The 26,168-nt window shown below is 40.9% G+C and overlaps 1 protein-coding gene across 3 annotated transcripts in view; it reads right to left on the reverse strand.

The window, feature by feature from the left end:
* insyn2ab (inhibitory synaptic factor 2Ab) overlaps window positions 1–25,963 on the reverse strand; it is a 48,460-nt gene extending 22,497 nt beyond the window's left edge. For 2 of the 3 annotated variants that reach the window (XM_077581497.1, XM_077581498.1), the window contains exons 1-3: window positions 16,839–17,112; window positions 16,592–16,718; window positions 6,851–7,982 (exon numbers count right to left, since the gene is read on the reverse strand). In XM_077581497.1, the coding sequence (XP_077437623.1) occupies window positions 6,851–7,977 (1,127 nt within the window). In that variant the 5' untranslated portion in view covers window positions 7,978–7,982; window positions 16,592–16,718; window positions 16,839–17,112. Of the gene's footprint in view, window positions 1–6,850; window positions 7,983–16,591; window positions 16,719–16,838; window positions 17,113–24,539; window positions 24,657–25,824 lie in introns of those variants that run through there. The other variant, XM_077581499.1, reaches the window with a different exon arrangement.
* Window positions 25,964–26,168: the final 205 nt, after the last annotated feature.

Consider the following 26,168-nt stretch of genomic DNA (forward strand, 5'->3'; position numbering starts at 1 on the left):
TTATTAATAGTGGGAAATGTTCTTTCGGATTTTTTGAAATACTAATGTGTTTGATATGTCTGTTTATTATTATCTCTTTGACTGCCAGACGTTTTCAGAAAAAGGATGCCGTGGGTGCCAGCCGATTTTAAGCATTTTGACTGATCTTTCAAGGTCCACAGAAAATTATGTGTTTGGACTATGGAAACATACATACTACCAAATGAAAGATTGGACTCTCATCTTTCATCAGAAAAAAAAGTTTGTTTCTACCTTATTCCGTTTTTCAGTAATCAACAATAGAAAATGGTTAGTTTAACCTCTGTTTTAAAAAAAACGTATTTTAACGTCTTTGGCACTCCTCCATAGGATTTTACTAAACGTTATTTAACGTTTTTGGCAGTCAAAGAGTTATGTTTTTGACAGTTATAAATCTACAAATTTAAAGCATAGTGACCGGATGTATCAAATATGACACAAATCAAAAGTCATCCGTGGAGGTAGATTTAAATAAAAAATGTTTGTTTGTTCAAAAAGACCAAAGAATCAGGATTTTCTCTCATAGCATTTCATGGTTCAGGCTTTTATAGGGTTAATCAAGTTATTTTATTAAACTCATTCGCTCCCAGCCATTTTCATTAAAGCAATCACCTTCACTCCCGGCTGTTTTACTGGATTTTGACTGATTTTGCAAGGCCCACAGAATAGTGTGTTCTATTGCTATAAAAACATGGAACCTACCAAAAGAAAGATTAGAGTCTCTTCTTTCACCAGGAAAAAAAGTTTATTTTTTATCTGTTTAGAAATGTGAATAAAAGAGCTTTTTTTCCCCAACATGGCCCTGGTTCATCTCTTTTGCTCTGCTGCCACCTGCTACCCGTTTGTGTAATAATTACCATTTCTTCAACCGTTCTTTGCAGTTGAGAGACTTCATCAAAGCCTTCTGTATGCTCGAGCATAAAAATAACATAAAACAAATGTATAAATACGTCTTTAGGACACTTAAAATATATACAATAGAACGTATTTATATGTTTTTGGGAGAAAATGAGTTAAGTGCAGTTCAGTTGTATTTAACTTTTAAGTACAATGCACGTTTGTTTTCAAACGATTATTTAGGTACAATTTTGTTTAGCTTTTATTTACAAAACATTTTAATTGAATCATTATTTATTGTAAGTATAGTTCCCCCTCTACATTTAAGCACAGTGTTAATGAGTTGGTCACTAGGGTGGTGCATGGACAGATAAGTATTTTTTGAGGCAGTATTTGCTGTAAGAAGTTTGACAGCCGATGATCTTACACACATTATCTTTTTTTTTCAAATTTCAATTTTAGGCTCAAGTCAAATAAACAAAATAAAAACAAGCCACAAGGACTGACCTCAGACACACGACTAATCAAAGACAGCTGTGTCCTTAAATGTCTTCATTATCCTCCATCTTAATCCCGACAACATCCGGAATTGCCACGATGATTCCACCTCAAAGAATTTAGTTCAACACACAAGATTCCTACATTCAGCACATTACCGTGCACCAGTTTTTAGTCGTTATTCAACCCAATTTGCCGCAGATGCAAGACAATCAGCGTGATAAATTCTAGTTCCTCTGTAGGGTAAGATCACCCCGAGGGTCCACTTACAGTCGTGCGAGAGCTGCAAGAACAACCAACATTACAATCCTCCTGACAGTTGTATTGCGCTGCATTAAGCCACCTAAAACATTATGCTTTGCGAACTTCGCAAGGGAGGGTGTCGTGTCTCGTGCGCGCGTGTAATTGCCTGCTGTCACGGTAGCCCTTCGCCCCTGACAGATGATATGTGGCGGGGCCGAACCTCGACCAGAGGTGACCTCAACGGCGGAGCGCGAGCGGGGCGAGTGCAGCTGCTGATAGCGCTCAAGGTCAGAGGGTTCATCCATCCCGGCCTGCTCGGCAAAAGAGGCGACGGTAACTCACCGGGGCAACACTTGAAGTACTCTCACAAGCTGCCTTGTTATCTCCTGTGTCGTAATTGAAGCTCAGATGATCAAAGCTCGTGAACCTAAATTTATAATTACCGCATGCAAATATCACATTTCTACCGCGGGGTGGGAAACGCGCGACGGCGTGGCGCGAGGCTGCTATTAAATCAGACTTGTGACCCAGAGCGAGAGAGAGAGAGAGAGGGAGAGAAATAGAAGCTTCTCCTCTGAAAGTCATTCTCTAAGCTGACTGCTGGCGTAATTCCAATGTTGTGTTGTTTGCCCACGTCAGCTGTCCTGGGAGATGTCCTGCCCTCTCGTCTGTTTCACTGTCCGCACACCCTGCTGCACACTACAATAAGCATTCCGCTGCTAACCTGTGTATGCCTGCGGAGGTAATGCGCGAAAAGGATCACAGTAAAGTGCTAACACACATTTTGGATTTAATTATGATGATGCGCGGGGCGTGTAGGCAGGGCCTTCAAGGCCTTCTCTTTTGGCCCAAAAACTACATTAGGCACGGACCTACATTTAAAATTTAACATGTTTTTTTTTTTGGGGGGGGGGGGGCAATCAGATTTCAGCGTCAATGTGTTGCTATGCAAATATTAATTGTCAAATGCTTTCGGAATCACAAGAATTTCCCCGTCCTCTGATTGGTTGAGTTTAAATTGCACAATTTTATTTGAACATTTGGGAAGACAGACCATTTTCTTCTGTCCTCTTTGGGCGTCCGGGGGTTTTATAAATTCATGAAAATGTCCGGTTGGCATTGCATGACTAATAAGAGGTGAAGTACACTGCGTAACTGCGACTGGTAACAAGGCCGGAGCAAGTGTCCTCTTTTTTTGAGCAGGGACTTTTCAACTACTAGAGGATTTTTCATTTATTATATATTAGTGTAGTTATATATCTATAGTGCTTCTTCACACTGCATTTTGCAGAGTGCAGCACACCGTCACGCTGGGAACACGAAATGGAGCGGCAATGTTCGAGAGCGGACATCAGACAAGCTCCTCCAATTGGAGAAAAGCTGGTAGATTTTCCATTAGATTTTCCTCTGCTGCTCGTGTCTTCTACTCCTTCTTAAAATGAGCAAAGTCAAGGCTCGTCTTGTCAATGTGCGGTATAACCGCAGGGGAAATTTCCGTTTTTACTTCCTGGTAGGCTGCTACGCCATCACTTCCAAATATGGGCATGCGGAAACCGGTAATTTGACGTTGCTGCACAACTCCTTCACGCTGACTGAGTGTAGTAAGGGAAGGGCTTAATAGGGGCCACGGGTGTGCTTTAGGTCAGAAGGGGGGTACTATTTTGTTTTTTGGACAGGCAACGTTTTAAGTAACATTTCAACATTTTAACAGCTAAACAAAAATCAAAACATGCTAATTACTTCAATATTCACATGATAAAAAAAAAAACTGAAATAAATGTTGATAAAAGTCAAAGTGTGCTTTAGGTCAGAGGGGGGGTGGGGGGGGTTACTATTTTGTTTCTTGGACAGGCAACGTTTTAAGTAGCATTTCAACATTTTAACAGCTAAACAAAAATCAAAACATGCTAATTACTTCAATATTCACATGATAAAAAAAAAACTGAAAAAAATGTTGATAAAAGTCAAAGTGTGCTTTAGGTCAGAGGGGGGGTGGGGGGGGGATACTATTTTGTTTCTTGGACAGGCAACGTTTTAAGTAGCATTTCAACATTTTAACAGCTAAACAAAAATCAAAACATGCTAATTACTTCAATATTCACATGATAAAAAAAAAAACTGAAAAAAATGTTGATAAAAGTCAAAGTGTGCTTTAGGTCAGAGGGGGGTTGGGGGGGATACTATTTTGTTTCTTGGACAGGCAACGTTTTAAGTAGCATTTCAACATTTTAACAGCTAAACAAAAATCAAAACATGCTAATTACTTCAATATTCACATGATAAAAAAAAAACTGAAAAAAATGTTGATAAAAGTCAAAGATGTGCACTATATATATATATATATATATATATATATATATATATATATATATATATATATATATATATATATATTGCATTCCTCCAACAAAACAACTACCCTAAATGTTTTGAAGTCCTGTAAAAACATGTTTCCGATTCCCCGGCCGGCCATCATGATTAATGCAGCCAAACTTTTTGTATAAATTCCTACTCTAACTAGGATTGTATCGCTTGAAGATTCATTAAACTTGCTTTCCTAATGTAACATTTGGGAAAGAGAATCATTAGTTTTGCTTCCTTCCGGCAAGAGAGCACTTACAAGTCTGACCTCTGATAAGCCATGTGCAGCGCAATAAGATAAAACTGCATTTTTATATTCACTTGTCATCATTTTTGTGGTAAAGCTGGTGAGTTAAAGGTTACTTCCTCACATGTGTTGTTTTACTTGCATCCTAGCGGGACTGACGACACACCACTCTAACCTTTCGCAATGTGTCTAGGGTAAAAGGACTGTCTTAAAAAAAAATATCACACCATATTTTTTTAAAGTTGGAGAGACGTGTGGAAAGTAAGACTCCCTGTCCTGCGACTTCACCTCTCTCTAATAACCCTGATGGAAGAGCGCAGCGGAGCAGCTATAGCGGGCTCAAGTGTGTGGAGATGAAAGGTACGATGTTATGAGGCTGCACTAATTGGGACTTTAAAAGCAAAAGAACAAGGAAAGGCGCGAGAGCAGACCCGCTTGGACACTGAATATGAATTAGGCTTAAATACAATTTACCTCGTGTTGCTATAGGTTTAAGAGACGGACCTTAATGATTCGCGCATTTGCTTTTGCGGTAACGCCTCAGCTGATTCAGCACGAGGACTTTACGAAGCCCATTTTGACATTCAGAGCAGTAAAAACCTGATTCGAACATTACACAATTATCACAATTAAATAAGGTGATCACAGGAGTAGCTGGTACACACCATTAAACCCTGAAGGATTTACTTGATGTTTTCACTCAACAAGAGACACTACCTGCTTGTCAAGTCAGCCTGTTATGCACTTTATTCCGCTTTTACTTGGTGACGTGAATGGCCGCTAATGGATGTGAGACATCATCCAATTACCTTCGAACATGTTTTCCCCCAGACTTGAGTGTGGAAAAAAGTAATCTGGCATGTCAGTGCAGTCATTATATTTCACCGCACTTACATAATGTTGGAAAAGTCATTGTTATTCCTTTCAAACCAAAGTTGGATATTTGTTCATTGCCTGGTGCAAATTGCCAATATCAAGCGGAATCCTGTAGCTAAAGGAAATGGAAAAAAGGCAAGACTCAGGAGGAGTACACCATCATAACCAAACACACTGTAGGTATTTGTGAAATGGATCAAAAGCCTGTTCAAGCAATTTGTTAGCCTCTTTTCCAGGTGTTTTGCATGAACAGCACGGGCACAGATTGGACAGAGCAAGGCAAGTCAAGGTAGTTTCAGAGCCTTAACAGAACTGGGTTGACGTCGTGTCATTATGAATTTTCCCGTTCCCCCCGTAAATTCATGATTCGCTAGTGGCAAATTCATACGTTCTCTGATTATATTTTTCTTCAAACCTGAGGAAACTGTTTTGAGGGATCTCAGTGCGCAAAGAGGATACATTTTACATTGTAATGAATGGAGTGAATTTCCCTAGGGGACAGTGGGCAGTTTCTGGCATGTGCATTATGTGCACAAGCATAGAGCGGCATTGCTGGAGGGCCATCAACGCGGCCCAAAATATAAATCGCCAAACGGTTTTCAATTCTATCTTCCGTAAAATCCCATTAATAAGACACATTTCTTCACATAAAAAAAAACATTTTATAGCTGTTTAGCAGTACCTAGATGATATAGAAAAAGTCACTTTTATTTTGAAGTTGTTCCCAGCAGCGTGTCGCGGCGTGACCGCTGACTTGGCTTTTTTTTTTTTTTAATCACTCTAGTTGCAAACGTTTGACACCGACGTCAACAACAAAACATCGTACTAAAATCAAATCAAATTCAATCGCTAATGAAAGATGCTAAAAAAAAAACACTTAATTATGCTAACACTGTATCGTACGGTGTCTGTTGCCAGCATTCAGTGCCAGCTCCAGCGTTAACAAGTAGCCGCTTAGTAAGCGTGACAGCCATCGGTTTACTTTTCAAAGGCCGTTTAATAAACAAACGACCCTGCAGACATCGATGCTGACAGCGTGACACAGTTGCCGTTCCTATCATCACTTTTTGACAAACCACCTGACTCAAATGTGCTGCTTAACCCGGCAAACTTGCCACTGACGTCATTTTGTTTCATCGATAAAAATCTATTAAGAGAGATTAGAGAGAATCTGAAAATTAGGTAATATTAGCAGTAGACAAGTCTTTTTGATATCCCCAAATGAATTACCAATCAATTAATTGTCAAAAACACCAATCCCTCTAAAATTAGAGCCAACTCAAGAAATTGATGCCATATTCAGACTCAGTAGCCCAGAATTACTCTAATCATTAACTCATTCACTCCCAGCCATTTTCACTGAAGCAACCCTCTTCACTCCTGGCTGTTTTACTGGATTTTGACTGATATTACAAGGCCCACAGAATATTGTGTTCTATTGATATAAAAACATAGTGCCAACCAAAAGAATTAGAGTCTCTTCTTTGATCAGGAAAAAATATATATTTCTATCTGTTTACGTTTTGCAACAATTAGCATTAGAATGTAGCTAAGTTTCCTCATTATTCACAAATCTGTTTAAAACCGAACATAACCCTGGTTAATCTCTTATACTCTGCTGCCACCTGCTGCTGTCCGTTTTTGTAATAACTACCATTGCTTCAAGCATTCTCTTCAGTTCAGAGGCTGCATCAAAGCCATCTGTATACTCTAGCATAAAAAAAACAAAACATAAAAAAACAAATATCTAATGTATGTAATGCCGCTCACCCCTCACGCTGTGCTTCACCTTTCTCCAACTCCTGAATAACTCCAAGCAGGACCTTGATGGTCTCCTGGCTGGAGTTGATGAGCGTCTCCATCGCCTGCAGCTGTGCTTTGATATCCTTGTCGTCAGATAAGGGAATTATCTGCTGGCCGCCGCCCACGCCCGGAGCTCCAGTATTTCCCGGGGGAAAGCCCTCGCCCGTCCCTGGCGTCTGCTGCAGTTTAGAGGACGCCGACGCGTGCCTTGTCCGACACGGTCTTTGCGACTGCGCCGAACATTTGCCGCTATGGGGAAGCGTCTGTGACTGCTGCTCGCTCAACTGTGGCCCCTTCTTTCGTTTACAAGCCTTGGAGGGGCTTCCTAAAGACTCCACTTGGGTCAAGGAATTCCACGCAACCGGCCCCCGGCCCTTTGCAAACTCCGAAGTAGCCAGCTGACGCTTGGAGGAAGCGCCGGCATCACTTTCTTCTCGGGGTAATCCTTTGTGTTTGGTCCTTGTCCCGCAATCCGGGTGCTCCGGTTCACTTTTGGAGGAAGGGTTGCTTAGATGGGACTCTTGTGAGAAATGCGAGTCTGTGCAAGAGGGTCCGTCCACACAGTTGGCGTCGCAAATCAAATCCTCCGTATCGCTGCTGTCGTCAGTGTGATGAAGCAAAGCTTTGGTCTGGCCCACGATCTTACCCTTGCACTTTGAAGACACCCCGATGGGTTGGCCGTCCTCTCCGACTGCTTTTATATCACTCAAAAAGCCGTTGTTCTGTCCTTTGTAGTCTTCCACCAACGCAGCGTGTTTAAATGTGTGTCCCTTTTTCCTCTCAAAGGGGAAAGTCTTGTATCGTTTAGTCAGGTCCGGCGATGTCTGCACGCCGGTGCTCCTGGTCACGTTTGGGATGGATCGCCTGGCAGGCATGGTCATGTACTGTCGGTGTGTCACTTTACAGGAAATGGATCTGGTGTGTTTTCCTCGATACTCATTCTGCGCTTCGCAGATATCCTTAAATCGCACCTGCAAGGCCTTGTTTTTCTTCTTTACCTGCTGCGCGTCGGGGTTGTCTGCGAGGCACGTGTCGGAATCGGAGTCATCGGAGTCTGACGCAACCATGCATTTGCTGTCCTCTTTACTCACCATATTTCCTAAGAAGGGAAGACATAAAATATGAGTATAATTCAGGATTATGGTGTGGTAAAATATTTTTGATTTGGTACCGCAGATGCTGTCAAGGCTTAACCAAGTTGAGAAATTTAAATGGAAGCATACAGCGCAATAACACACAGCCATCAATAATAAAAAAATATATATAAAATGATAAAAGCAAGTCGGATGGGTGTAGAAGTGCAATGAATGCAAATGCATGTGAAAATACTTCAGCAATTAGTGATAAATGTCAAAAATAATCAAAACGGCACTTTATATAACATGCACTCACCTGCCTGTGGATGTGGATAAAATGGATGCCGTACTGCAATAAATTCTCCCTTCAGGAGGAATATATATTAATTTCTCAACGAATCTATCTGAAGTTATAAAATGGATGGCTTAAAGGAAAGTGTCAATTGGGAGATCTAAGGTAGTTTATATGTTGAATATATATTGATGTTTTTTTTTCTTGCAATGAACTTTTATTTTCTGGTTAAATAAAGGTTTTGACTCACGTATTCACAAATACATCTTGTACCGCTCCCGCCGACACGTTTGCAACAGCCCTTTTTTAGGTCGGACCAATCAGGCGTTGTTTAGGGAGGGACGAAACCAAAAATCGAAACAAACCTAAACAGACGAATGGACGCTGCAATTAATTCTGTTCCCGCAGAATTACTCATCATTTTCTTGTTGAATGTTGAACAGCGAGAGGCGCTTTGTGCATTTTTATCTGGTAAATATGTTTGTGCTTTTTTTTTTTCTTTCCTAAAACGAGACCGAAGACGACATTTTACAGAATGTCCCTCCTTTTCCTGAACGGATCTGACGAGTGAAGTTCCAGATTGATAATGTAAAGAACTGCCTTGAGTGACTCACAGTTATATATCTGGCTTGTAAAGTTACTAATTCATGCCCTTAAAATACATCTAAATGCTGACATTATCAAGATCATTTTTGACTGTTCTCACTCCCTTCTCAAGCAATGAACTCTATCATCCTCTTACTGGGATGTGCCAATTGAAGAAGTAAACAAACTTGTCAGCGTGTTATGAGGAAAATGAAGCGCCAGCTGCAGTCTGTGCGTGTCTGGAAATTTTTCTCTATCCTTAAAATATTCTCAAACTGGACTACCAGTCCAAAAAGGATCTAATGAATAAATGAATCCCAGATATTAAAAATCCACTCTACTTCACTCGGTTTGTAAATCTAACTCTGTGAGTGCCTCACCGGGCATAAACCTCACTGCACGTCACTGGTGCATTACTGCTATCAACAAGGCTGAGTGGATATTACAGACCGCAATCTATGACTATTTAAATTTGCCTCTTTTTTTTTGTCGTTGGCAATTTTGCAAATGGAATAGCCGTTTGGTGCCTTCTCCATTGTTTCTCTTACATACAGTATTAGTACCCACTAAGCTGTGAGCGTGAAATCTCGCACTATCCGGCATTGATCTTGGCGGCGGCCTGAGCTCTCCGAGTGCTCTGATTGTTACCGTTCACGTGGTCCCTGTGTGCTTTGCAGCAAAGCAGTTTTATTGCTCTCCACTAGACCTGCATGGGATTTTTTTTCCCCCATATAAATGCGCTACTGCCGCAATGATAAAATACAAGCCCTCATATTTCTATTTAGTGGGTGTTTAGGGCTCAGTTAGTACAGGGGGGGAGTCTTCTTAGACTGCTCATACGCACATTAACATTTGTCCACACATTGTATATTGGGTTGCTGAGTGTGTTAGGGAAACACTCCAAGTAATGTTTTTCTGTGACAGTTTGAGTTAATGGTATTTATATCATATCTGCGGATGTGCTTCTATTCACTGTTGTATGCTATAGTAACCATAAGTTCTCTGTATTATCTACACGTTTATGGTCGCCCCTTTATCTATGCTATTACACATTGCAGCATTTTTGCTAATGCGGGTCACTTAATGGTATTTTTCCTAGCATACACTTGGGATCAAATGATAGCTTCAGGCAATGTATGTGTTTGCAAAAATAATATTGTTATAGCAGGGGAAGGACCAAACACATGGAGCTCCTCCACCAGTGTCCACCTGAAAGCTTTGGAGTTCCCCAGGGCGACATTACTGTCATCACGCAGTCATGCAGTCTCCGCAGTATTGAGCAAAATGATCGACTGCCATGCCAAATATAAACTCTGCACTAGGCTATCACAAATCTGTCCGATCTGACCTTAAAACTTGAAAAGGCTACAGAGCGCATCCTGATCCTTTTTAATGCAGTGGAAGTAAATAATTTTATGCATGACTTGAAAGCAAACAGGCACACGCTATGAGAGAATTTCGGAATTATCTGCAAATAGAATCAGAACTCGTGTTTGTACATTGATTTATTTCCTTTATATAAACATGAGGAATGTTTGTAATTTAATTGGTCATTGTTAGGAATGTGTAATGACGCACCCTTTCAAAGTAATCTGTGTTTACATGTAATGAACCCTAAAATGCTTTAGTCAAATTGACATTTGGATTCCAATCAAGTGTTGCTTGTTTACGGTTGTCACACATGCAAAATAACACTATAAATTGTGAAACTCCTCATCAAATGTGACGTAATACACAGAGAACTTCAAGGGAATTATATTCCGCAGCACACCATGTGGTCAAAAACAGCTAGTTGAAAAGACACCAAAGTGGTAGAAATAATTTATTGCCAAGTAATTTGTAAGAATCTTCATTGAGAATAATCAAGTTAATCATTGGGCAAAAAGGCAAATATGTTAATGAGTTTGTTGTGGTGGCCACTTTTATTCAACTGGACAGTTAAACATTTGTATGTTGTTCTGCTGTGACGACAAATGGTACAGTATTTATGTTGCATTCGCTGGAGGCCTTTTTTTTTCTCCAACTGTTATGGTTTTACATGCGTGAAATTGACAAACAATAGCCATCCATTTTCAACACCGCTTGTGCTCGCAAGGGTCACGGGTACTGGAGCTTGTCTTTTGGGAGGGGAGGCGAGTTACACCGTGGACTGGTTGTCAGCCAATCGGAGGGCGCAACATGGCATATTTTGAAGTTTCAAGGCTTTGTTAGATCAATTACAGACGGAGAGTAGGGTCTCTACACAGGGCATAGGCTGGAACAGCTGTAAAAATAGACCACTTTTGATGTGTTGTTCATCTGTGTTTTTAACTGCAAAAAAGCTAAAGAATGGCGCTACATTTTGTAAGTGTTAAGTCCTTGTAAAGTGAACGTCTTCTATATTTGACACACCAGAAGAGTGTTATTAACAATCTTGCCAAATTTGAATGATTAGAAAAATCCATATCTATAGAATGGAGGTTCTCTGCTTTCAAACGCTGTGGTTGTGTTAGCTGAATTCGCTAAAACCATGCCCCACCGAAAAATGGATGATACTTCCTCACATCATTCTTTTGGCTACACATCCAGACATGTTTGAGCTATGAAAATATATCTGCTTTAAGCCTCTAGTGGCTGGAATATGTGCCACGACGCTGCAACAAGAAGCGCTAGCCACCAGCTAGCTCGCAAGCTAGCTCGCAAGCTAGCTCGCAAGCTAGCATGCTTCTGAAGCATTCTATCGGTCGGGCGGAAGGGTGGCTGGCTTGTCTGTGATGAAACTGTCTAGCTTGGGGATTTGAATAATGACACCAAGCTTTTTCACAAAAGAGAGAAAAAACTGAGGCACTAAAAGGCCTTTGTTGCCACATGACCAGTTTATTGAAAAATTGCCAATGCGTGCAGCTTGCCCCGACGAAGGCCTACCAAGGCCGAAACACGTTTTTTTCATCAACTAGCCATGTGGCAATAAAGGCCTTTTACTTGGAACACCTTTGAGTGCCTCAGTTTTCTCTCTTTTGTGAAAATGCTTTTGCAAATCCCTCCACTGAAGAGTACCAAAGAGAATTTTTCCCCAAAGTATCCGAGCAGTGCTCCTGCATGCTCTGATTATGACACCATTTTCGGGCTGAAGGCATAGCTAGCTAGCTAAATGGCTATTGTAGTGATAGAAATGGACCTAATAATAATACCAAGTAATTCACAATTGCGCCAGATAACCGCTGATGCGAATGAAGGCGCTCAAGTCTAAACAGCATTCTGATTAATGTTGCGTTTCTGGAAAATTAATTATGAATGAATTAAATTTTTTTATCCATCTCAATGGACGGCCATTTTGCCACATTTTTTAAGTGAATTTACTGGAAATGCGCAAATCGGACATGCGACTTATGCCCGTTTCCATCTGTCCTTCTTTTGCGAATATTGATAGGGGACTCCTCCGCTGTAGGTGGCGGTATACACCAAAGAGATGTGATGCACCAGTAATTTAAAAGAAGAAGAAGAACAGGAAGTGACGGCGCCGTGCGATGACATCGTATGAGTTTTCTTTTGTAATTCTTGATAAACCGTAGCGTTTCTTTGCTGTTTTCCATCTACAATAGCATTAATATATGCTTCTTTAATTAATTCAAAAAAGATTTCTGTTTTGTTGTCCCTACAGACATACCTTACTTTATCGTCCGACATTGCTTTGGGACTACAAACGTACGTGTGACGTAATATCCGGTTAAAACGTGCGACGTGTATCCGGTCTTGCCAGCTGTTATTTGCAAAACCATAGCCAAAATTTCGCATTTTCCCTTTTTCGATACGCATCAAAATCCACCCCCTCTAAGCGTAATTTTTTTTTTTTTAATTTTGGACCCTTTTTTCAAATTTCTAGAGTTTCCATTCAGTTTTATTTTCACATTTCTTGAAAATTTGAACAAAAATGAGTGGATGGAAACCCAGCTAGTGCCTCAAGGCTCAGCACGCGAATGTCACATGACCAAACCCAGAAAATAGGTGAGCTGTGACGGTAAAAATATCATCCTGCCCTGGCCATTTAATGTGTTCGGAGCTGGCATTAAGATTTGGATCCACTTTTTGCAACAAAATTGTCAGTCCGCCCCAAGACACATTTGGCAAACACACACAGCAATCTACAGTATGTGCCGAAAAGAAAATCAAGAACCGTTGGCATTTGTGCCACAGTGCAGTTGCACTGTAAAAAAATAAATAGAGACAATCACAACAATACAGTACAAAATAGTTCTCAGTCTTTGCACGTTTTCAGCAATTATCTTTAAACATCTATAACACACTTGAACCAAATCTCTAAATTCATTTTATAGGCTCTTTTGGGGATTTTCTAGAATACCCGATTATCTTTTAAACACTGTCATAAGGCTAGCGGCAAAAAAAAAAAAAAAGGTCTAACAAAGACATTTCCCCACTTTGCATATGCAGATCGAAGAGCTAAAAACGACCGCTGTTGATGTTTGCCCGAGTTTATCTGAGTGTATTTGTGCCCTTTTGTCACCCTTCTAAATAAGAGTGCTTTCATCTTAAGTGTGAGTCCTCTGGACCGGTGCCATGCGTTTCACCTTGCAGACTGTCCACTGTGACCTAACCTCAATTCAAACGGCGGAGGACATGGAATATATTTATGCGTTTCATCTTGCGAGCCTTAAGTCACCGCAATGGATTCAGTGCACAATGAGCTATGCTACTTGCCCCTCCTCATTATGCACAAACAATATACTTTGCTGTCTGGTGAATTTACACAAAGTTGTTTTGAGAACAGGAGCGGCTGGATTTTTCGGGGCGGTTGGTATTTGTTTAAAAGCATTGCCTTACATGCACTTTGATTTCACAATAGGTTGCTTGTCAGAAGCAATTGTGGATACATTGTTGAACCTACTGCATGAGCTTGATTCCACATGGGAGTCTACTGTTTTATTACTAAAAAATTCCAATCTCACACTACTTAAGAGGTAATCACGTTGGCACATTGTTCGCTGTGAGCGCAAAAAAAGTCTCTCATGTAGCCATAAAAATCATGTAAAGCAGCCAAGTGGTAATCACACAAAAGGAGTTGAGGAAAAAATCTCTTGCTAACACGCTTAAGTGATGGATATTTCCCGCACGCTTGGACGAGAGTTTCCTTTCTCCTCCTCTTCTGCATCTTGCTCCTCCTTCTCCCCGGGCAAGCTATCGCTCCGCTAATGACCCGAGGTCCTTCCCTGATTTGGCCCCGGCTATCCAGAGGATTATGAATAATGCATTGACTCTAAAATTGCAAAAGTAATCCTCTGAAATCTCCTTATGTGCGCTGGCAGACCGTGTTGTCTGTTCCAATTGCCCCTCGCTCCTTCATGCTAAAATGTACGAGGGTTAAAAATACACACCTTGGGCTATGGCGCAGTGATTGATTTATTATGACCACCATGTTGTATAAACTCACTGAAAGGAATGCCAATGGGGTGCGTTTCTATTTTCTATGCAATAGGAGTTGCAAAAATTTGCTGACTCACCATTTAAGCCAGCCATGGAGAGAAAGCGGCGGCTTAGCTCGTATCGCCTTACGTACTCGTCAGCCTATATGGATATTTACATATGATAACCCTGTCTAGCCTCATCTTATTAACGTTTAAGTAATGCTATTACAGCATCTCGGCCTACTCAGGGACCTGCCACTGCATCGTCACCGGATACGCTAGGGTGTGCTGTATTCATTATCTCGCAGGTTGTGCTCAATCCCCCCCACTAGCCCAGAATTTGGCCCAACTCATACATTGTGCGCTGCATGCGGTGTAGTCAATGTGCATGCACAGGGTTTTCTTGCATACATTTCAGAGTGTGACATTGCACCAACGTCTTCACAAGTGCACCGTAGAGGACAAACTCTAACGCTACATAGCGTTGGGAATACCTTGTGTGATATATAGTATATACGGATTTGGGCTCTCACACACAGCCACACAAAATTTACAATAATGATGTTATACACAGTAAATTATGTAGAGTACATTTGACTGTATTTAGGGTGGGACCAAACAGACTCAGTTTTAGAGTAATATCTAGTAGGCTAATATTTACACTTGGAAGAGAGTAAAATAAAGAATTGAAAAAAATATATGTATAAATAAAAGTCACTGAAGGGTTGAGGAACAAACTCATGACCTTCACTGCTGTGTGTTAGTATATCGCTTGTGTCAGCTGAAATCTTCCCAACTCCAAGAGTTGGCCATCTCCCAAACTGAACGTCGTGCGTTCGTTCCTCAACCCTTGAGAGACTTTTATTAATATTTCTCAATTCTTTATTTTACTCTCTTCCAAGTGTAAATATTAGCCTACTCTAAAACGGAGTCTATTCGATCCCACTCTAAATAAAGTCAAATTTACTCTACAGAATTTACTGTGTAGTGGAACGTTCAAAGTCCAGCTATTAGAAGCAAGCTCTGCGGTTTACTTTGCGCCGATCACCCATTGTAACATTGGAAATTTAACACCAGAACGCTCAGCTTGTATGCGTAAAAGGTAGTGCTTTATATTTGTCGTATTACATTAGACAGTTAAAATATGTTGATTGGCGTTTATTACACCCGATCATTTGTCGTTAACATTAAGAGTGTGCTTAAAGAGTGTTTTATTGTTTCCAATGTATTCATTTAAAAATGGACAAAGTCGTTTTATGCTTGAATGACACTTAATAACGTTAAAATGTTTCAACATCGCCTCTAGTAAATAAAGATTTTATGATCGTGACAGTCGGGACTCCTTAATGAAATAGGATTTCATTAGGAAATTTTGTTTTGCAAAGTCAACAAGCAGGTCGACCGGTGTCACAGAACAGATTGTGTTCGACCAGAGTGGAAGTTTGCACTCTCAGATTGTTTTTGGACGATTTATCAAAGCCTTTGGCTCCAGCGTGCATTTGGAATCCACAACATCCTTTGTCAAATTAAAGTCAGGCAGGGCGAGCTGGAAAGGAACATTTGGGGATTAAACCCAATTTTGTGGATGTCTTTTAATGTTTGAAGTGTCTTTCACACCCACACGGTGCATCACCCTGATGAATCCGTCGAGTATTAAAGGGTTGGGCAACGAGCACACAACCTGATGATGGAGTGCGATGCGTATCTGGATTTATGTAACAGGTGAAAAAGAAACTGCTGAGCTAGGCAAGTACGTTTGGCACCTCAAAGCTTTGCCCTCAGTGATTCCCATCATTCCAGGTAAGCTATGACGTGCTGAGACAAAAACGACGTGTAAAAGTGCGGCTTTGTACGTGATGCAGTACCCTTGAGCTTGCCGGATTACGCCTGATCAGTCGTAACATTCCTGAAACCGGCACGCTTATGTCCGCCTTGAGGACCGCATCACTCATTCCATATAAATGTGTCACGAAGCTTGTAAAAACTGATGTCTTCCCTCATGAAGGACGGACATTCCTACAATCAGTTATTAGACGCCACTAATGAACCCTCAGCCGTATTTCTGCCCTCCCACAGGTACAGCATACTTGATGATGATATGCAATTAAATGCAGCATCAACTGCATGCATGTGAATGAAGTGTCATTAGCAGGGAGAGGACATTTGCACTGATTGTGGATGCAGAAATGCCCCCTCCCAAATGCGCGCAGGCACAGACCACACAATTCACATGCAAGACCAGGAGAGACAATATTTCATGATAATTCACGCTCAGTTATGGCATCCACATAAGTTCTTCAGAGGCGTCCGCTGTGATTGAAAGACGTGCAAGTGGAGGAGGATTTACAACTCTTACCTTGAGACACAGATCAGAGGTGCAAAGGACAAGCGAGCGCCTCTCCCCCGTGTACCAAGTGTCCATCCGTGCGTTCATCGGGCTCCGCGCTTGTGTCCAGCCAGAGAGGCAGCCAGTGCAGTGACAGCTGCAATAGTTGGAATGTGAGGTTATTGGAGTGCATAAAACAGACAAGACACAACCTGTGATATCTCTTTGACTTTCTCCTTCGCACGTCTCCAACTGACACTCTTGCTCCCGCACTCACCGGTTACAAGCACTCACAGCGGAGATCTCCATCTCGCGGTGCTGCTGATGCTGCCGCCGCTGCTGCATTCCCTGTGCATTCATGATTGAGTGTAAGTGTGTATGTGCGAGGGAGGAAGGCAGGGAGAGGGTGGGCTGGCGGGTGGGGAGGAGGAGGAGGAGGGGGAGTGGAGGGAGACGGCACGAAAGCTGCTGGGGAGAGTCCAGTCGGCGGTCCGCATCGCTGGTGAAGACCCCCTTAACTTGTCCTCCACAGGCTGGATGTTTTGACACTGAGCTCTTATGTAATCCAAATGGGGCTTTAGAAGGCGGTGGCGAGAGGATGCGATGGGGAGGGCGGGGGGTGGTTGGTGGGGTGGGGGGTGTATTCTCGTTTCCTAAAATGATAATGCATTGTGTTTTTAATTGGATGTCTCCTGCTTACCCACTTCTAGTCCACCTCCGCCAGTCTATATATCTGACACATTGTTTATGAGAGGTATGAAGGGGGCTCAGTCGAGCCAGGGTGTCGCACAAAGCAAGGGCGGGGGCGATGGGTAGGTGGGGGGTTGGAGGGGGGGGGGGGGTCACAAAAGAGGAAGAGATCCAGTGCGACGGCAGTCTTAATGAGACTCAGAGACGAGTGGGAGAATTAAATAATGTGAGAAAGTAATAGAGACAGTGAGTCAAGGCGAGAGAGAAATGTACTTGTGCTCGGGCAGCTGGCTGATATTGATTCGGCAGCCACCTGATATTTATTAGGCAGCCTCTAAATTCATTCACTTTCTCTGTGGCCTAATGACGTATACAGTCCTGTCAATAAAGCTAATAGATAAACTCATTAAGGACTTCATCTGCATCAATTATAAATATGTTGCATGCGTGTTATATGCAATAAAAGTACAAACTTGATTAGGTTATTTGAAACAAGTTGTCTCATTTGATGTGTCTGTGGATTACATTTCTTGGCGAGCCAACATTACGTGTTGTCACTGTAAATGCCGTTTGGAAATATTTTACTTGAAATGGTTGCATTTATAAATTGGCTGCTTTCATATACTGTAATGCATAACACTGAGACTGCTAATAATAATCATAATCACCCCCATATAAAGTTTGTTTCCACCTATGATAGGCAACCTGGGTCAAGATTCAGAGCCACTTTCAAGTGATGGACTCCACTAAACCTCCACGAGCGTGGCGCCACTGCCACAAAATCATTTGGTGAAACCCAAACCCCCACAGGTAAGCAGAGCTGTATAAGTTTTTCGATTCAAATCCACACGTATTTGATTGATTGGTGAAGCTGTCAATGTAGTCGAGGTGGTGGGAATATTTGAGTTTGGTGACGTGTCCATGTGCCATATACTGTACATGCACACAGTTATGACAATTTACAGCTTTGCTGGGTTAATAAGACTACTACTGTGCAGTTTTTATAAAGCATTATCTTGATATAAACAATTTAATTGATTAAAGAAATGTCCAAGGTTGCAATTTTGCAGGATCTCTTTGGCATTGAATCTACTGCTATAAACCCAGCTAAAGACTTACCAGTTAAAAAAAAAATTTACGCTTAAAAATAAGAGATTTGAAAGGGTCCGAAGGTTGAGTGGCATTACATATGAAAACTAAAGTTGTATCATTATTTCCTCGTGTTACCCGTCTTAATGCAAACGAAAGAAAAGCTTTTTCTAAGTGAGTTTTCTTCCACGAGGTCAGGCGGGGGGTAGCATTGGTCATCGCAGTGATCTGTTGACTGCTGTCTTATTGATTTACTTGTCTGTCCACCGCTACGGCCCGGCATGTTCTTAAACCTGACAACAAGCTTCTGGGCCAACGACGCTGCATGCATGCTGATGGCAGAACTGCAACAAGCCCCTTCTTCATTCTTGTCTCTAAATCCATCCATTTTCTGGATCGCTTATACGTAGGTGAAGCATAACGAACTTGCTGGAGCCCATGCAGGAGATCGGCATGCACTGCAAAAACTGAAATCTTAAGTAAGATATCATTTCTTAAACTTAACCTTTAATTTGCTTATTTTTACTTAAAATGAAATTGTCAGACAAGATCATTGTGCTTATTTTAAGATACTTATTGGCTTAATTATCAAGCAGTCTTGGCATTGAGTGTTAACAGTCAGTTCTATTTATTACAGTTTGAAAAAAAGTCAACATTACTTGTTTTTAGTCCAAAAATACAATTTTCCAGACTGCTGTGGTTGATATGGGCCTGGTAATATTTTCGTACTTTTTTTTTTTTAATCTTACAGTTAAATTTGAGTCCGTTGGCATATAATTTTGCTGATTTGAAGTAAAAATTTTCTTATTTCCCCCCCCAAAATTCTTACATTTTCTACTCCTTTCTGCAGTGTGCGCAAAGTACATTTATACGGAACTGCAAGAAGATCTCCGCTCGCACATGATGAAAAATTGGTCGCTGTGAAGTGAAATCTAACATCCAGAAACGCTATGAAATGAAGTGACAACAACTTCATGGAACAAATATTAGAATTTAGGTTGTAAAAGTAGGTCAGCAGAAAAGGCCTTGCTGGCTCTGACAGTCAACCACTGTCGCTTATTCTGTTCAGAGTTGTTGGGAATTGGAGCCCGTCCCGGCATACTTCAGGCGAAAAGCAGACGACACCCTCGACTGGTCGCTAGACAACGACGGGGCAACGTATAGTGACAGACACCCATTCAAACTGTCACCGCGCGCAAGTCATCCGTGTCAGTGATTGCCTCTAAATCTCGCTGTGCGTAATGAGCGGTACAACACAGTTGACAACCGGGTAGAGCCTCTCACCCCCTCGACCGATTCCTTTATCCCCTTTTCTTCAACTACTTTGATTGACTTGCCACGGGCTAGAATACATGAAAACGCTTCCTCATATTAATGCAAAAAAGACTCCCCAAGTGCTCACTGATGACTGTCAGTTTAACCATCCATTATGGGAGGGGAGCACGGGGAGCCTCTGGGCCGTTGCACACGCAGAGACTTTCAAGCATGTGCGTTTGAATGAAGATGTAACATAAAAGATAGAAGGCGAGTAACTTGTGGAAGTTCCGACACAAGCACTATTCTATTTCTGAGATCGTTCCTGGCTTCCACAGGGAACGCCTCAGTCTCAAAGGTGAGCCGTAGTCAAATAAATCTCCCACATTCACAGCTCATCCCTAGGTGAAAGGGAAATGCTTATATTAGCATATGAAAAAGCCAAGCGGGTGTACATACATTTTTATCTAAATTGTTTGTCGGTGTTTTCTTCCTACTGTACACCGTCAACTCCGGGGGAATCGGGACAAGAGTGATCACTGGAAATAGCAAACTTGAATAAACAAGATATTTTTCTTATCCACACTTGCTGCATGTATAAGACCCGGTGGATTACGCTCAAAGATATCATGTCGACAGGCTTATAAATGATCAGCATACTTATATGGAGCGTATTGCTGCGATTTGATGACATTGCCATACATGCCACGCTCAATCAACAGCACGCCGAGCTTGTCACAATAAGACTCCCTCGTCATTAGTCGACAAGAGATTTAAATTTGTTGGCGTCAAAAGACGACATACTGTCTAATGTTTATGTATTAATGGTCTGGTTAGACAGTTCGTTTATGCAGATATCAATCACACTTTTAAACCATCCGTCCATTTTCTACATTGCTTTTAATCTTTAATGTTGCAAGTGAGCTAACGTCGAAAATTGCTAACTTTGGGGTTACAACCTGGACCATTTTTAATGTACGGACGCTCCCCACCTTACGAACGAGTTACGTTCCGGACGATCGTTCGTAAGGTGAATTTGTTCGTAAGTTGCTTCAGTGCTATATTTTGTATTATAATTTATGTTTAAAGCCTGTATAAGTATATTGAAGGTTTATATAAGTATGTTTAAGGCTTGTACAAGTAACCTGCATTGGTTTGTACTGAAAAAAACTTTTAATAAAATGGAGAGAATACGTACAGTACTGTACTACGTATGTTAGAGAGAGAGAGCGAGAGACACACACAGTATGTACATGTACGTAATAAGATAAATAAAATGAAGTTTAACTTACTTTTGGAAGATGTACTCGATGCTTAAGGAGATGATGGAGGAGGAGGAAGAGGAGGATTTTATATCATGAGAGATTCTTCGTCGTCGCTGGAATCGGCTTCAAAAGTTATTTCCTGCTTCATGGGGACCGGCGTTTTCTTCCTCCTCCTCCTCGCCACGTTGCTCAGCCTCCAATGAGCTCTCACAGCGCCAAGCGTCGGTATTAGCGGCGGAAAGAAGCACTACGCGCAATACAAAATCTAACTTACAGCATCTCTTTCCGAACATTTTTCGACATACTGTACAGACATGTTCGTATGTACCGTTGTTCGTAACTCGAATGTTCGTAAGTAGGGGAGCGTCTGTATTGATTATTAGGGGCGTGCTGCAAAAATATATATCATTGCTTTACAATGCACGTGTCGATACGGAGGCATCAGAATCGATGTTGCACATTTATTGATTAAGTTTCCTGCCGTGTCTCGTGAAAGCCGCTCATTTCGACCAGGCATGATGTTGGCGGTAAACCAGAAGTGCTGCCAACATCAAATGAATAAAACATTTTTGCCATCCAGCATAATAGAAAATATCATTAAGGTATTGTTTTTGTAAAAATGTATGTAAATGAATGTAAAATATCATGATACGGATCACCTTGAAGGCCATGCATTGGGTATATCACGATACGTATCATATTGTGACCTCTGTATTGCGATACGTAACGTATCGTGAAGTTGTTGTCATCACCCAGCCCGAGTAATTATGGCATACCACATACAACTGGAATAGGTGAAAATCTGTGCTATAGCAGGACCATTTTTTGTAAATAGCTCAAGCCTTAAAATACCCCATTGACATGCGTTAAACACATTTTTGTAACCTATTAAAGTACTTTTCACACACACACACCAAAAAATAAAAATAAATAAATATATATATAATAAAAAATAAATAAATACAGATAAATATTATCTGTATTTTGGTTATCCGATACACAAGAAGGGAAAACCACTCAATGTAAATTGTACTTAATTTGGATCTTTTTTTTTTTTTTTGAGTCTTGTGCTGGAGTATACCGAATGTTGTGTCTAGATGATCATCCCTCCATGAGACAATATTCAATTATATGTCTCTTTCTAATAGATTAAATCAAGTGTTAATACAATAAAATCTGCCCTATTAGACTCTTGGGGCAGTTTTACCCCAGCGAGAACCCATTAAAATCAGCACAATCCATCACTATTAATGGCCGTGGAAAATTGGCTGTTAAAGTAAATGCTAATTTGTCAAGATGTTATAAAGCGCTGATAATTAAACACGGAACAAATAATCAAGTAATGTAAGTTGTTACATAACACAGCATTTCCCTTTTGGCTGCGGACTATTCCGTTGGGTAACTACGCACGATGCTGTTGGAAAAGAGTGGAAAATCAGTCATTTGTCCCGTAATCTGGGGATGACAATCTGGCAGCCTGCTCTCTATCCTCCACTGAAAACTGTCTCCTTAACTATGAAGACTTTCCTGTGTAAACTGCAGTCTGATAATTATGTTTACTTATGCACTGTGTACCCAGTCCTCGCGAGGCCGCGTTCAAGCCCGGCTAATCTGACACTGGGTGGATTCTCCTTGGATCAACAGAAATGAATGGCAAGAAATGTGCAAGCACACTCTTTCATGTTTAATACAGTTTGGATTCAATTTGGGCAAAGAGTTAGCAGTTACTGCAGCCTCAGAGAGTGCTCACATGAAAAAGAATGATGGAACTATTAGCGTACAAGCTGTCAAACAGTAGCCATGGTGGTCGTATTTTTTATTTTTTTTTATCGTTAGAAATCGCTCGGCCTGCTTGTTTTAACGACGGCAGAGTTAGACAAAAGATGAGTTTTTTTCAAAGACGGACGAGCGAGGCGATCTAGTGTGGTTCAAGGAAGAAGCCTTTCAAATTTGGGGAGTTTGACTAAAAAGCGTTAGTATTTAATTATTTGATGTGAGCTCCTTCCTTCAGGGTGGAAAACACAAGCTAGTAACAAATCCGGAAGCTGGTTAATAAAAATAATAAACACACACAGTTAAGGTGAAATACCTCAATGCTAAAAATGAGAATTAAGGTCAAGCTCAGTTAGTTGGGTTGACAAGCACAAATATACAAAGGCTCATAAAGAAGAACATTACATTTCCCACACAAATCCTCAGATGAATGTCGTGTTCTATACCTAAATACTTGAATGAATTCAACCAATGCTCATTATATACAAAACAAAATGTGAGCTTTGCAGGTGAACTGAAGTTGACCATCTCAAAGCTTTTTAACTCTTTGACTGCCAGACGTTTTCAGAAAAGGGATGCCGTGGGTGCCAGCCGATTTAAGCATTTTGACTGATCTTTCAAGGTCCACAGAAAATTATGTGTTTGGACTATGGAAACACACATACTACCAAATGAAAGATTGGACTCTCATCTTCCATCAGAAAAAAAAAGTTTGTTTCTACCTTATTCCGTTTTTCAGTAATCAACAATAGAAAATGGTTAGTTTCACCTCTGTTTGGAAACAAACGTCTTTTAACGTCTTTGGCACTCCTCCATAGGATTTTACTAAACGTTATTTAACGTTTTTGGCACAACTTGCTGTTCTCGAACATGGAACTGAAAGGCAAAAAGGAGATGTTTGATGTTACGGTGGCTCGGCATTGGGAGGGTTCAAAAATGGATGTTCTCAGAGGGAAGTAGCCACTGACTTTCGAGTGCCACAGAGAATGGCTTACAAGTGGACTTCCTTGAAAATATTTATGGATCAAACACATGTTGTGAATTTTGCAGTTCGGTTCATTGTTAGAGTGCACAGTTGGACATATGTATTCAAAAGTTAGTTGAAGGTCAAATCCAGTTCACTTGTAAAGGTTCTGGTTCATAATAAGTTCATGCAAAAATTTTACTTGAGCACCAAAATATATAAACTTTTTGTGAGTAGTTATTGGCACATTCTACCCCCCCCCCCCCACACACACACACTCTAAAAAACATTGCTTCATGACTGCATTACATCCTGAGACCAGCCGCTGTTCAAATGCCCAAAATTCGAAAGGCACATCTTAACTCATTTGCTCCCAAAAACGTTCTATTTTAAATGTTTTAAGGGTCCCAAAGACGTATTTATATACGTATTTTTAAATGTTTTTTTTTATGCTACAGCATACAGAAGGCTTTGCTGCAGCCTCTCAACTGCGGTTGAAGAAATGGTAGCTATTACAAAAACGGCCAGCAGGTGGCAGCAGAGTATAAGAGATCAACCGGAGTTATGTTGCAAAAAGCTCTTTCCCCCAACGGTTTTAAACAGATTTGTGAATAATGATGAAACGTAGCTATATTCTAATGTTAATTGCTGCAAAACCTAAACAGATACAAATGTATTTTTTTTCCTGATTAAAGAAGAAGACTCTAATGTTTTGTTGTCTATGTTTTTATAGCAATAGAACACAATATCCTGTGAGCCTTGTAAAATCTGTCAAAATCCAGTAAAACAACCGGGAGTGAAGGGGCTCGCTTCAGTGAAAATGGCTGGGAGTGAATGAGTTATTTTTTTATTTTTGCTTCAGTCCATATAAGACATGACACAACTCATGAAGCATTGCGGAATTAAGACTTTGTATGAAGATAGTAATTCAATACTTTCTTACCTGTTGACAAGAAAAGATAATTACAGACTGGAATGACTGCAGTATTGCATAGCAAACTACTCTCTTGTTCTGTATTTTTGTAGCCTCATGCGTGTAGTGTAACGCGAAGTGCGCCACCTGTTGACAAAGATAGGTACATTGTTTAAGAGACAAGGTTGCGAACGTGGCAAAATGAACTTGTTTGCATATCAGCGAGAATACACAGTCCTGCGGCACGCTCAGCTACCGGCGTGATAATTTGTGTGTTTGATTATTAGTTATAATAATAATAATTATAATATTAGTTCGTGAGTTAGTGTGGTTTGATTATAGACTACAACGTGTTCCAATTTGTGCACAAATTTGGGTTACATCATAAACCAAGGATCCCCGCTACTGGTACAAACACAGTTCACTCAGTGTCACACAATTAGAGAATCACAAATCTAATTTTAATTGCTCCAGATAAGACCACAAAAACAAATGTTGATATTTATTCACGGCTTGTGCCCATCCAGCTGTAGAATTGCACCCTCGCCTAACCAGCAAAAGTGGACTGATAACTTGACTGACAGTTGTTTGATTTACACATTCGCTCTTGCTTTGTGTCGTTCTAAAGATTGCAATTTTTGCAATCATTACAGTGTAAACACAATCTGAGAGCGCGGCCTACACTTGTTGAAACTTTTTATCTCGAGAGAATCCTCGCTGAGCCCAGTTAAGCCTCATTTGCTTGTTTCCTTTCAAACACAACATCGAGCTGAGCGCTTGTTTGAATTGCAGCCCGTACGATGAATCAGATCAGGCATCCACTCATTTAGCTTATCAAAACAAAGATGCTCGACAGGAGCAGACAGCGTAATTCATCTATAAAGAGTTCTTCGAGATGAGTTTTGTACGATATTCAAGATGCTAGATTTAACTCTTTGACTGCCAAAAACGTTAAATAACGTTTCGTAGAATCCTATGGAGGAGTGCCAAAGACGTTAAAAGACGTTTGTTTCAAAACAGAGGTGAAACTAACCATTTTCTATTGTTGATTACTGAAAAACGGAATAAGGTAGAAACAAACTTTTTTTTTCTGATGAAAGATGAGAGTCCAATCTTTCATTTGGTAGTATGTGTGTTTCCATAGTCCAAACACATAATTTTCTATGGACCTTGAAAGATCAGTCAAAATGCTTAAAATCGGCTGGCACCCACGGCATCCCTTTTCTGAAAACGTCTGGCAGTCAAAGAGTTAATAATGGTAATGTCCCGTTGCTGTGCCATGACTAACATGAGAAGTTTTCTTCCCGTGACTCACCGAATGTGTACATGCAGTTTCCGCGCGCGAGAACATGCCATCTCTGCTCATCCGAATGAAACCGCTGTTACACATCCACTTTCCCATCTGAGCTCATATTTCAGCAGTAGTGGCATCCGGCTGGGATGCAGTGGAGCAGACGAATGACTTGCTGGGACTTTCGTTGGCGAAAACCATGATGCAGCATCTTCTAGAAATGAAGGATCAAAGATATGCCACGCCGTCTACAAGCCACAGGTTGAGTATACGTAAATATCGAATGGAATTAACGTGTCACTCAAACCGGAGTCAGCGGGGTGCACTTCATGTGAATCTTCATATTGGCTGCTGTGATTTCAAATAGT

This window comes from Vanacampus margaritifer, chromosome 12, assembly GCF_051991255.1.
Source record: "Vanacampus margaritifer isolate UIUO_Vmar chromosome 12, RoL_Vmar_1.0, whole genome shotgun sequence".
In the NCBI taxonomy this organism is placed as follows: Eukaryota; Metazoa; Chordata; class Actinopteri; order Syngnathiformes; family Syngnathidae; genus Vanacampus; species Vanacampus margaritifer.